Below are 13859 nucleotides of genomic sequence, written 5' to 3'. Positions count from 1 at the left end.
TCAGGTCGGGGACTACGACTGTCGTATATCGCTACGCCATGTTATGTGCTTTGGCCCTTGTGTGAACGAGTTAATGCGGAAATACCGTAGGTATATCGCATTCGATTACATTCTTTCGGACGATCGGTCTCGCTTGTCTCAACCGTCAACTGCGTCAACTTGACTCGCGTCGGATAAAGAGTATACGAGTGCACCCTAAATTGAGTGACGCCGCGACGTGTTTAATTAGCGCTCACGGTCTCTGTTAACATCGTACGTTTAAGTGTCCTCGCGACGGTTGCTCCTGGCGAGTGAAGTTGGCCGTGCAATTTACGAAATACGAAATTCTCTCCGCCATGTCACTCACTCGTCGCGTCTACCTGCGGGACTACGACCGTCGTATATCGCTACGCCATGTTATGTGCGGCGGCCGCGATTGTTTTTCGTAAGCATTTTAAAATCAGATATCTATTAAAATGACTTTTTAAAAATTTGACGGACGCGATATAATTATTAACTTCAAGTATTGATTATCTTGAACCTTACTCTAATGTAAAAATATTTATGTTTCAGATCAACGCAGAGTTCCAACTCTGTCGCTGTTGCGCATCGGTCGGTGAGTTATTTTTTTTATTTCAATTCAATGGCAATGGATTTGTAAAAATTATGGTACACATATAAATAAAATGTATGTATGAGAAAAAAGATATCATAAAAGAATCACGAACAGTCTTTCTAACAATTATTAGACATTATATTAAAATTTTTATTTAAAATGATAATGAATGTATATAGCGGTAAAGTGTTCTGTAAAGTAAAATATTACTTAATCTTATAAAATATGTTTATTGAATATATTATTTATTCTGTAATAACCTACAGTTATTACAGAAAAAATTAAAATATTAAATATTAAGAATATAAAAATATATTACAAATTAACTATTATATTATAAAGATCATAATCTATTGTCTTGAAATGAATAGATTCTCTCTCTAGAGCCTAGAAAATATTTTTATAATTTATAATCCTCTGCCGACTTTTTTTCGCTCCTTGAACTCTGATCAGGCTGTCGCTTTTGAACGGATCGAATGACGTAGAACAAGATGAAACGAAAACACGAGAAAAGTATGGTGAAAGAGATGAACGACAGGCGATAGAAAGACAGACTGATTGCGGGAAGGGTAGAAGTGGGTTCACCGTGAAAATGGCCTCTTCTTTTCTGCACGGCGACGTTAGAGAGGAGAATCCCATTATCGGGCGAACTTTGAAAATCAATTCGATCCACCGGTATAATATAAGTGAGAACTCGCCGACCATTTTAGCCTGCCGTTCCCCCGCTGCATCTGGAGCGACTTATAGACCTACTTCACTTAATAACAAAGTTTGCGAGACATATGTAACGTCGCGGGATACATGGCGTTTATGTAAAAAAAAAGAAGGGAAGATGAATCGGTAATAGGATGTATTATCAGGATCGGTTCTCTCATTTCGAGTTTTCTGTTGGAAAAGTACGAAAAACGTTTATTTTCATCGTATAAAGTTATGGGCGTACAAAAGAGCAAATGCCTTGAAAATTATTAACATCTAACTCACGACGTCTAACCGGTTTAAAAACGTTCGCGAAAGCGATTTATGTGTCTTGTCGACATATAATATATAGCTCGTTTCACTAGTCTAAATCTTAAAAATATCGTCACTCTATTCAAAGTATCATAAACATTCACAGCATTATTATTTACATGATATACAATTGGATTATGTGTGTGTCTGTCGCGTAATTCTAAGTCATAGAAAAGTAGCATAATGCAATTAATAATAATAAAGATAGTTATAATAACATGCATTATTGCAACGTTTACATCTAAAATAGTAATAAATAATACTAATCCTAAAGAGACTAATCCTGTGATTTGACGAGTTCAGCATCATATAAATAAGGAAAGATTCAAAAAAGAGACCGCGCGATTTAAATTGAGTTTGAACGTGAAGAGAAAATAGCGCTCTGTTAATTTCGTTGCTATTATATGAGCACGCACACACTTGCGAATGTATCGCGGAAGAGATTGGGCGCCATCAGGACTGTATATCGACACTTGGCCGGAATGATAGAGACCCATCTGCATTCCATCTACGCGTCGTTCGCGAAATAGAGGACGGGATATAACGCGTGGCGCTCTCGAATTGGCTGCCGCCAATTATTTCTTGTTCGCCGGCTTCCGTTTGATCGTACCGGTATTCGAGTTACTGGAATTCCCGTTGCTCGCGGACGACGAGTCCGTGCTCGGGGTCTTCTCGCTCTTTGGCGTCATCGTTGCTGTTGTCCCTGGCATAGGTATGCCCGACTTGGCGTCGGATGTCGATGGCGCGTTTGTGATTTTACTGGCCGCCTCCGTCCTCGGGGCGATTTCTGTCCTCTCTACGTACGACGGCTTTTCAATACCAGGCTCCTCCCGCCTGCGTGAGAACGACGGTATCCTCGTGACCCGCGGCTTCTCCCTCAGGGACGGCTTTTCCCTTTGCTCCAGCGCAGCCCTATCTCGCTCGCTGTTCTGAGAATTTTGCTGTTCCGGCGACGGTATGGCTGACACCTTCGGTATATTCCTTTGATCCCTGCTCCTCGGTAGAGTCGCCGTCGGCTTTATGATGATCTTCGCGTGCTTTAGACCGCCCGCCGGGGCGCAATTCCTCGGCTCCCGCGCCGTAATGATTATCCGCGGCTCCCTCCTTTCCGTTTCTCGCGAAATCATCAAACCGCCCGCGCCGGAAGTATTTGTACCTTCCGATAATCCCGCATTTCGCGCCGGATCAATCGTTCTCGGCGGTTCGTGATCGATCTTATCGTCGGGACGCGCCGTTGGACTCGGCTGTCGGTTGATTTGACACGGATTAACCGTTCTCGGCGTGATCACGATCTTCGGTTCCGTCGTTGGCGTCGCGATGCCAATGGCGCTTCGCTCGTCCCTGCTGCTGATCACGATTTGCGGTTCCGACGCGGTCGACGTCATTATAGCTGACGACTCGCCCGCTGCCGCCGGTTTGTACCAATTTGGATTGCCCACGTCCAAAAGCCCGGAAGACTTGCCGATATCGTCGTCGACGCTCTGCGAGGTCGGCGAGAAGGGATATTGACTCCCGTGTAGCGGGCACTTTGGATTAGCATAAATAGCGTCGACACTTCCGCCCGCCTGGACACCTCTATTTCCTTCCAAGGAATCGATTATGTTCGGATCGGAGTTATTTCGCCCGGAGTCCGGCCTTTTTAGCAACGGACCCACGTGCAGGTTCGTAGTGATCGGCTCATTTTCGATCTGGCTTTCGTTTTCCTCGGCGAAGAAACCGCTCTTCTCCAAGCTCTTGGAGGTTCGAAATATTCTCGGCGGCGGTAACGGCGGTTGATTCGAGAACAAGTTCACGCGATTACCGCTCTTGTAGTCTTGCAACGAATTCGCGTACTGTTTCGGCACGAAGAGGCTGCTCGGCGCCGGAAGCGATCGCCTCTTCTCGATATCCGGCAGCACTTTGGGATAGTTTCGACGTTTTATCGTCTTCAAGGCCTCCTCGGGACTGATGCACTCTCTCTCCGCGGCGGGTTCTCGACACGTGACATTCACGTCGTTCGTGCCGAAGGTCGTCAAGATCGGTCCGGTCTTCACGTAGATCTCCTCGTCGTGCGGATTCTCGTATCTCGATTGTTCGGGCAACGCGGGCGCTTCCGCGTTTATTCCCAGACCGGGACGGGGCAAGCGAGACTTCAATTTCGGGTTAATCTTGGCGTACAGGCTGCTCGCGCTACCCGAATCCGACGTCTCGTGAATCCTGGGAGTGGAGAAATTCGGCTTCGTCGTTTTCAAAACGTTTTCCATCGGCAGAGGATCGCTCCTGGAGTGATGGTGCTCTATGACGACCACTTCGGGGGTCATCAACTGTTGCGCGCTCGGCTCGTATTCATTTGCCATTTCGAGACTCTTCGTTAATTCGATCGGCACTTGATTCAGAATGGACTCTGTTCTGGTCGCTGGAGTGGCGTCAATGGCCACGGAAATTTTGGGCAGTTTCGACTTTTTTCCCGGGCGCACCACCAACGCCGGACTCTCGTCGTATATCGGCTCGTCCTTTCTTTCCTTCAACGCTTCTTCCTCTATACGTTGCTTCTCCTCTTGCTGCTGTTTGCTCAGCTTCTCCTGATGCTCCTTCTGCAATGTTTCTCGCGTTTTACGTAAGAACCTCGGCGAACATCTATACGAACAAAAGAAAACTGAAGGATAAAACTCCGATCGAGTTCACGAGCATTTTTTAAAAAGATTTTCTACACAAACCAGGAAAATAAATACGTTAAGAGACAATCTTTAAAAAATGTATACTAACTGTTTTTACAATAATTATTAATTATAAAGTTTAATTACAAAGTTGTTTTAATTTAAGTTATTCAAAAATTATATATTATTCTCATAATTTTATTAATAATTATAACCAAAAGTTGCTCGAGGATATTGATCAGCATCATCATGTAAAATATTTAAATGTTAAACAATAATTTTGTTAAAAGAAGCAATTACCATGCAATTTACTATAACAACATATGTTTTCGTAAACTCTACGTAAAATTCAACGTTAGTACCGTTAATGTTACTAGTTGTTATAACTGCAGACCAGTTATTGCGTCCAATTATTGGAGGAAGTTATTGATCATAGGAAACCATTTTACGTATTGCGCGAATGAAAGGTACGTATTAATTTTGCGATTTTGGTAACAACCTGTAATAATAGCGGTTGTACTTTCACATCTCGGAGCTAATTAATTACTTTTAATCTCGTACGTTATGCCAACAGGCAAAAAGGTACTTTGCCCCAAACACATTGATTTAATGATGTACTACATTCGTTTATTTTATATACAGTGTCCTATAATGCAGGGTTTGTAATTAAACATATTTCAGATATATAATTTTACGATACGTCATATGTTACAGCTACATTACACGAACCAGCAAACAATGTTGCATATTGTAGTGGATATTACGATACAGTCCAAAAATAAAAAAGGAATTTTTCCTTTTTTCAGGAATTCCAAATATTGCAAATGGAATTATCTTATAAAATATTTATCACGCAATTTGTACACGTTACAAATTTCACAACAATTTTTTTTTTATTATTGTATGTGCGTAACATTTTTTTTAAATTATATTTTTTTCTATTATTATTATTTTTTTAAATTTAGTACGGCAACAACTAAAAACAATATTGTTATTTGCAAACCAGATGCCGCTTGTTAAATAAACGAGGTAGGAAGTCGAGCTGTAAGTCGAGTTCAATTAACTTTGTAGACCAGCACTTGCCAAGCGTTTTTCCACGAGTCAATACATCTAACGAAATATTCGAGTAGAGCGAAAGAGAGAAAGGGGACTGAATTCCCTGATTTGAGTGATACGGGCCACGTCTCAAAGCAGCCCACTCTTTAAGCGGAACCCTCTAATTGGATTACTGGGTCGCGCAACCCCTTACCGCGATCGACGAATTTGCGAGGGTAAGCGTTTCACGAGTATCTTCAGCTCTCTTCGCAATTAGGAAAGACGTACAAATCGAGTTCAAAACGTTAACTGCTACGAGAGCATCGCGTGGCGTACAATAGAGTGGCGTTGAAATGGCGAGTAATTTAATAAAAATCTATAAATTAGTTTAAATTGTTTTCTTAACTTAAACCAAAATACGCAAATTACATTAAATTCCATTTCATTTAAATATATAATTCTCCAAATGTCATTTCTTTTAAAGTAGGTATCACAAGCAGAAATCTTTTAAAGAAATCCTCGAATAATTAATTTAATAAAATAAAGCTAAAATTCAAAAGGTCCGAGCGCTTAATAATTTTAATTCATAAATAAATCAAATTATATTTTAAACTTCAATCTTTACAACAACTGTTAGTATTTGATTAATTATAATTAATCCAATTTTAATGAAAAAACAAAAGTATAATTTATACTGAAATGGAAATACAACATTCATAACTATTTGCAATAAAATGTTATTCACAATTTTATTTTATTATATTTGAGAGCAAGAGAGGAATGTTAAAGATTAATTATGCAAAACATTGTTCCGAGATTCACTGACCTGTGCACAATCTCCTGCTGAATCCATTCTCTAACCTTGATATGGGTGTCGATGGTGGAGCTGGAATTCTGCCTCGATAGCTTCGATCTGCGCCCGAAGTTGGAGTTGTTGTCGTATGCCTTGTCGTTTTTTATCACGTCGTTCAAATCCGGCTTGCTGTCGCTTTTGTAGCCTATCTGGCCGTAATGGTTCTCGTGTTTATCAGTCTTTGACCTCTTGACAGAATCGTTTTTCTTCTCGCTGCCACGTCTCTTCAACGATTTCTCTTTCCCCTTTATATTCTGCTTTTTATAATAGATGTATAGGAAGGCGGTGAAGTTTATCAGTATAAACACCACGAAGAAGACAATCACCATCATCATCGCCGACGAGGTTCTTAACGTGCTCGGCTCTATCGTCGAGCCCTCCCCGGCGCTCCCACCCGTAACCACAGTTGAAAGTGGCGTCTTCTCTGTGCTGCTGGACGTATACCTGCTGGAAAAATATCTTACACAACCCGTAACTCTCGAAAGGCATGAAAAAAATGTATAAATATTAATTCTGTACTTAAAATATATGGAATCAAACAAATTTCTTAATTTCTAAATTGATTATGTTTTTTTTATAAAATCATTATTTTTTTTCTAAAATAAATTTAGAAATAAAATTATCTTCAGAAAGATCATCCAAATAAAGATGTGCATTTAACAAATAAAGCGATGGAGAATTTCAAATGCATGAAATTAATTATTACTGACCCAGTATCGTAGCTCTCGTACTTCCGATTGGCAGTACGGTTGGCATACTTGCCAATCCCGTCGGCAAAGTCAAGAATCTGCGGTCGCGGTCCTCTCGGTCGTGTCGGGCCCGAAATGTCTTTATTCGGGTGCCTGAGCAGATTGGGCAGGTCCTCATTCCAGAACTGCATCTCCGCCGAGCGGTAGTGCGCACCTATGTTAGGCGGTATGGCTGCGAGGGAGAATATTACGTAACATATGCCAAATAAGTCGTAAAAAATAGAATTCTCAACCAAACGTGGGAGATTTTTATTTTATCGTTATTATTTCGACCACGTGACGCAAAATAAAGAGAGAGAGAGAGAGATTAATTCCATTAATTCCAGGGATTAATTTCAGACACATTAATTCAAAACCTTCAATAATATTTCGTTACATTTTTGTTAGCGCTTGCATGCTTCGAGACTTACTTAGATTGAAATACGTCTGATTGACAGGATCATATTCCGGCCACTCGATCTCATACTGACCCCATTCCTTGAACACGTTAGTGAGATAGGAATATCGCTTCGCGCTGTTGGGACTCCTGGGGGGATTCGAATAATTTCTTTGATAAATAATCGCGAATGATTAATGTAGCGGAGCGGTAGAAAACGCTACCAATAACTTTTGTTAAACCGCACAGAGAGTGGCTTGGGATTAATACCGTCAGGAAATTGGAGTGATATAGGAGAAGAAGATATCGGATAATCCGGAATAGTCCATGGGGATACTCTCGATACCTGTTTTCTTTCTGTTATTGTAAAGATATCGCGCAGTTAAATCCCATATAGAATTCAATTTCATAAAACTTCAAGTTTTTAGAACGCTTTTTAGAGTTATACGAAAAGTTCAGCACGCGCGCGTTTTGCAAATTAAATCTTAAAAAACTCGTAAAATCTAAATCTCTTTATTGAATCGTGAAATTCCATAGACTCTTGTATATTTAAAATGCCGAATCGTAGCATAGCAGTCCAGCAGATTACTCGGTGGGCCATCGACTTTTAAAAATCTCTATCAATTTTAAAGATACAGTCCGCCCGCGCGCACATCGATGGTTTCGGCATCGCGAGGAAATGATTTTTTAATGACGGGTTGACTGAACGCGACGTATCCGATCGATCATGCGTGACGGCAGCGTGGTTCATACAACGTGGAACAAAAAAAAAGAGCAAACCGTCAACGTTTTTCCGCCATTCGTTATCACGGACTACGGTGCTCCAGGACAGATGCCGCGCGTCGTTTATTATGGCAAAGAAACACGCCCTTATGGGGCACGAGATACGGTAACGCATGAAATATCGATCAGCTGTGCGGCGTTTACACAAACGCATAGCGTTTCCCCGTTAAATTCAAATACCATTGTTTTGCTTAATTGCGCTGACCTAGTTCTCACTGAGTTCTGTCACTATCGTAATGCATGGGTATGTGTTCTAGTCGAGCCATATGTTCAAAGTGTCTGACAAAAAAGAGCGTGGGTTGTGATGCAAAATATAGTTCTACAGATGTATCCCGCGAGAAACGAATTACCGCAAAGAAAGAAATAAAATGCCGTGTACGAATGTTAAAGTAGCATACAATTAAAATGTAAAACAATTATTTTTAATTGATATTTTAATACGTAATTTATGATTTCAGTATATTCCTCGTGATACAGATTTCGGATATAACATCAAATTTTCGCATCTTGATTTGTTATTCTTTTAATTGTCAATGATAAGACATAAATGAATTGATATAATAAATGTTAATTGTAACACGTAGCAGATTCGATATTCTATAATTCGAGATTTTAAACTTTTAACGTGATTAAAAATTCGACGTCTCGCAATCGCGAATAAATTTTTAATACAATTAGAAATGCAGTATTTTCCCATTAAACAAAGCGGCTTTATACAGCGAGAATATTGGGCTTGTTCAACCAAATAAAGCGGAATGTTTTGTTGAATAAAACGAAATATCGAAATAATTCGGAACTGTGGGATAATCTGCTTTCATCGCGCAAATTAAAACAGGCCGTTTCGCCGGATCGTTAATTCGACAGTATCGAGCATCAGCATATAACAAGCGTCAAATTGCGCAAAGCGCGATACAGGAGCGAAACCCGAACTTGCGTATAATGCATGTATATTCGTGGTATACAAACCGAAATATAACAGAATCGGTGACTTAGTTTGGCGAAAATTTGAAAGAGATTATTCCGCAGTTTTTATAAATTACGGTCTCTGTGCGTATTTACAGTAAGAAATGAAATTATGTCGCAATCGGAAATTGCGTTTCCATTGTAGTTTTTCCGACATTACTTTGTTTACCTATTTTGTTAACGCTGTAATTCAGCGTTTGGAATAACAATGCCTGCCTTTGTCTGAAATTAAAAGCATCACGATATGTCGCTTCTGAAAGGTATACTAAATTTGTTTATACCTAAAACCGCGTTTGTAACATAATATACTAAAGATGTAATTTTTTAATTAATTTCAAACGCATTGTAAAACTTATCTATTTTTAATTTACGTATGTTCTTCAAATAATCTACAATTTTAATAAAATATATTTTTTAACTTTAATTTATTTTTTATAAATGAACATTTCGTATTTTTAAAAATTCCATTTCTGCAAATTTATCTGCTTTTTAATTTATAACATTCTGCAAATCGTTTAAATCGTTTATTTTTGAATTGAGATGTGCTTATAAAGTTCAGTTGTTTCCAAATGCGCAACGGAAAAATACATTACCGCCTGGTTTAATTAAACGCCTGAATGTTTAGTTAATTGAAAATCACGTTTCCGGATACGTGCGTTATACAAAGTCCAACTTTACCAACTACGGATTTTCGCGTCAACACCCAACAACAATTGTTCGCCACTTGTTATTAAATACGATTGTTTCTACGCGGTTGCGGCCTGCTCATATGTTGAACTTTTAATATTAACTTTAACTTTAATGCGCAGTGCGATCATTTTCCAGATTATAAACGCGAATTATTTATTCTCTTTTTTTTCAAACTCTCGTAATCACTATACCATCTAGCTCTGCAAATTTTATTTACATTTTTCAATTAATAATTTGCTGCATTGAATATAAAACGCGAAATATTTCTGAAAATATGGGTCGCGCAGGAGGAATAAATTTTCAATTTGTAAAAATCACAGATAAATTAAATTAATGTCTTTTAATTCCTATTATTATGTATAATGTGATTATCTATAATCTTAAGCTATAATTCGAGCTACAGCAAAATGAAAATAAATTTAAATTAATGAATAATTAAAATATCAATATTTATCTGTAATTAAAAAAGTGTTAAAATCTTTTTTAATTAGAAACTTTTAAAGGTCAGTTAACTATTTCTAAATGTTACAATGTATAAGTTATTTTATAAGAGGTTTATGGCTAAATACTTTTTCTCGGTAACTCACCCGACGTAGGCAAAGCTGCACCACCAATTCATAATGGCTTCTGAGAACAGTGTCTCTCTGATGTCGTATCGACCCCGTAAGTTGTACTTGCTGCCTAATGGAACACCCAGTACGTAGGGCAACTCTTCTCCGTGCACCGTGTGTTGACGCTGTTGCTGCAATATAACGAGATCACTTGATGTGCTTTTATACCGAAGCGCGGATTTTATCGACACTTCTATATGCTATTCGCATAACTCGAAAATATCAAAGCTCAGGTTGTTACTCCTTTTCGACGCACCTCCCTCGGCCCATCTCTCCTTTTTTATTCTCTTTCTACATATATCCTCTAAAATTTCCATTTTGATATATCCAACTATCAGTGTCTCTTTTTACAATTCTTCATATTTTATTTACTTTTAATTTATTTTTATTATTTAATTTATTTTCAATATAATTTATATTTATTTCAGGTAATATGTATTTTTTTATAAAACAAATATATGGATTTAAAAATGTATTATTTAATTCAAATATAGAATACCATTTTTAATTTTATAATGCTTTGAAATCTCTTAGTAACTTTTTAATTTGTAGGTTGTTAATAAAATTATTATTTCTCTCGGTGATATTTAAATTCTTAAATTTATTCTAATGCCTTTTTAAGTATCTACAATTATTTAAATATAGAAATGTAGATATATCAATATTTATAGCTACCTAACAAGCCATTTTTAATTAATTTTCCCGTTAAACTAAAGTTTATTTCGAGTTTCAACTCGCTCGTCATCAATCCCACTAACAATTTTCGAATGAAATTTCCTGGGCGCGAGTTCTCAGATTTATCGGAATCGTAATTATTTTTAGCGCGATAAACCGAGCATATTTATAAACGCGTCAATTTGTAAAGTTCAATAAAAGGCGGAATTTACGAGAACGAGTGGAAATTAAAATTCATTGACCTCGCTCGCTACGTATATACAAGAGCGAGAGAAAGATAGAGAGACGATGAGAGAGAGAGAGAGAGAAGAGAGAGGGAGACAGAGAGAGAGAGAGAGAGAGAGAGAGAGAGAGAGAGAGAGAGAGAGAGAGAGAGAGAGAGAGAGAGAGAGAGAGAGAGAGAGAGAGAGAGAGAGAGAGAGAGAGAGAGAGAGAGAGAGAGAGAGAGAGAGAGAGAGAGAGAGAGAGAGAGAGAGATTGACGTAACTTGACATGGAAATGATGCACACCGCGAATCGCTATTTGCAGATTTAAAATCTAATATCCTTGTTGACGTGAGGATGGCGCGTTGTACCCGGAGGTACATTCAATTTAACGATATTCTCGATTACCGCATGGCGTGGTCGTTGCAACGGGGCGCACGCAACGGCGATAAAAATAGTTGGCCGAAATCCAAATGGGTTCGCAGCTCGGATTTTTCTCTCGGCGAACTGTGCGAGCACAATGGACGCCACTAGGTCACAGCTCGTCCCTCCCGAAACTTAAGAAAACCTAGGACAATGAGTACAATGCGCTAACTATGTCGGGACGTCCCCGAAAATTCTGCGCCCTATCTTTCGTTCAGTTCATCGGCAAATTTTAAGTTGATTTTCCTTTAAGAGATTTCGATTGGAAACCGTTGCTAATACCATTTTCTATTATTGCAAACATTAGCAAGAACGTACTTTATAATTTCTTAGAGATGTTATTTTTGTGGTAATAATGTTAATAACTTTTAAATATTTAATATATTAGTAGCTTATTAAAGATAGAATTCTTGAAATGTCATCCGCTAATTCTAAGAGCCTGTTTTCTAAAATCTTTCCAACATTCCGCTCGTTGCTCTCCAAACAATCTTACGCTTCTTGCGAAAAATCATAACGGATATCTTTCTTTCCCCTTCTTATCTCCTCTCTTTTGCGGCTATAGAGAATTAGAAGAAGTAAATTTCCCATTTCAGAGAATCGCCCGATAAAGTACGGGCGATGAAAAATGCCCTCCGTTTTCAGGACCACAACACTCCGCATCGGGGAATAACAACGTTGCATGAAACTGCACGAATTGGAGCGTTGAAGGAAGTGCACTTTAACTCATCATCCCCGCCAGACCGTCCCTCCTCCCCTCCTCCCTTTTCACCCTTCTCGCATCCTTTCCTCGCCCATTGACGCAGCGGTGCAACATTTTTCCCGCTCCATGTCGGGTCCCGCTTTGTCGAGGGGCGTCTGAGCGCCTGAGATAATCGATCTTCGTTGTATCGTCGAGACCTACTTACGCCAGAGTAGTCTTGCATAGCTTTCGGATGCGAGAAGACGTACATGTAGCTCTTCGGGTACGCCCTTGAATGCAAATTGGCAGTCATTATTAACGGCGCCACGGTGCCACTATCGGAGAGCGCCTCCAGCACCATGTCCCGATTCTTCGTCGCGTACTCTTTCGTGAAACCGCTCGCGAAGTCGCCGTACTGCTCCAGCACTTTCGATAGGATCAGCTCCGGCTCCAGCTCGTGCGTCGCCTGAAGATATATTTTGATAACACAGAAAATTACGAGAGTTTCAGAGGGAACACGGTATGGGGAAGATCCGGTAATGAAAGAACCTAATTATCACATCTGTTTAAGGGTCTAGAAATTGAAGGAGCGCTCGAGCAGCAATTTCTAATCTGAAGCGGAGTACGTAAGGACCTGAGAGCTGATGGAAAAGGAAGAAAACTGAAGAGAACATAAAAATCCGGAGATTCGAAGCCCTAAGGAAAGAAAATGTCTCAAAGATAAATCCAATAAGAAGGAAAATAAATAGAACATAGGATTGCTTCATATTGGGATAAACGAACTCAACACACGGAGTAAATTTACTTTGGCATGGTCTCGCAGGATTTCATCTCGTTGTCCATCAAGCATGCCGTGTAACAAAGCAACTGGTGGCAGGATGTGAAATTTCTCGGATTCCGTTACGCCGTACATCAGATCGAACCTAAAAACAACATACAATTTGTTGTTTTTAATTTGCCAAATATAAATGGAGGATTTGCTCAAATTTGCTCACAATGTTTCCATCCCTTTGTATGCTTTGGGGGAACAAATATATCTCAAAATCCATTAATCATTAGCAATATTAATAGTAGTCATCGGTAAATGTTATTGATAGTTCCCACCTATATCTCGCATACTATTTTTCAGTAATTTATTACTTTAAATAATAAAGCATCCTGATTAAGATTAATATCCATGATTAGTATCCTAGGATCGTTAGATCAATTTTGTTTCCTGTGTACTATTCAATAAAAAAATCCCCCAAAAATCGTATACCTGCCGAAGAGCTGGGCGTCCTCCATTAAATTGAGCGGCTTGTCGGGGATGACGGCACGGTCGATCAGCGGTGCGTAGGCCGGCACGTATTTCGGCTTGTGGATTTTCACATGTAGCAGCCTGTCTACGTCCTGGTTGCGCAAGCAGAGCGCCAGCTCGCTGTCGCTGGTGGTGGGACAGTTGAGAGCGTGAGCCACCTGAAAAACGATCCCCGCCATTGATCACCGAGAGCGCAACGAACGCGGCCAACGACCCTGTACCCTCCTCGGCATCGATGTAACTCTGTGTAACGATTCTTCGCCGTGACGAGCAACGATATGTC

The 13859-nt window shown here is 39.5% G+C and overlaps 1 protein-coding gene across 1 annotated transcript in view; it reads right to left on the bottom strand.

Annotated features, from left to right (window-relative positions):
- Window positions 1-1476: 1476 nt before the first annotated feature.
- LOC139774336 (uncharacterized) overlaps window positions 1477-13859 on the bottom strand; it is a 50734-nt gene continuing 38351 nt past the window's right edge. Inside the window, exons 8-15 of the mRNA XM_071709539.1 lie at window positions 13538-13734; window positions 13085-13202; window positions 12506-12745; window positions 10276-10430; window positions 7287-7402; window positions 6838-7048; window positions 6101-6571; window positions 1477-4219 (exon numbers count right to left, since the gene is read on the bottom strand). Coding sequence (XP_071565640.1) covers window positions 2179-4219; window positions 6101-6571; window positions 6838-7048; window positions 7287-7402; window positions 10276-10430; window positions 12506-12745; window positions 13085-13202; window positions 13538-13734 — 3549 coding nt within the window. The 3' untranslated portion in view covers window positions 1477-2178. The remainder of the gene's footprint in view (window positions 4220-6100; window positions 6572-6837; window positions 7049-7286; window positions 7403-10275; window positions 10431-12505; window positions 12746-13084; window positions 13203-13537; window positions 13735-13859) is intronic.

This window comes from Temnothorax nylanderi, unplaced genomic scaffold (assembly GCF_030848795.1).
Source record: "Temnothorax nylanderi isolate EJ_2023f unplaced genomic scaffold, tnyl_v1.0 TNYL_tig0079_pilon, whole genome shotgun sequence".
In the NCBI taxonomy this organism is placed as follows: Eukaryota; Metazoa; Arthropoda; class Insecta; order Hymenoptera; family Formicidae; genus Temnothorax; species Temnothorax nylanderi.
This window is presented reverse-complemented; position numbering and strand designations above follow the sequence as displayed.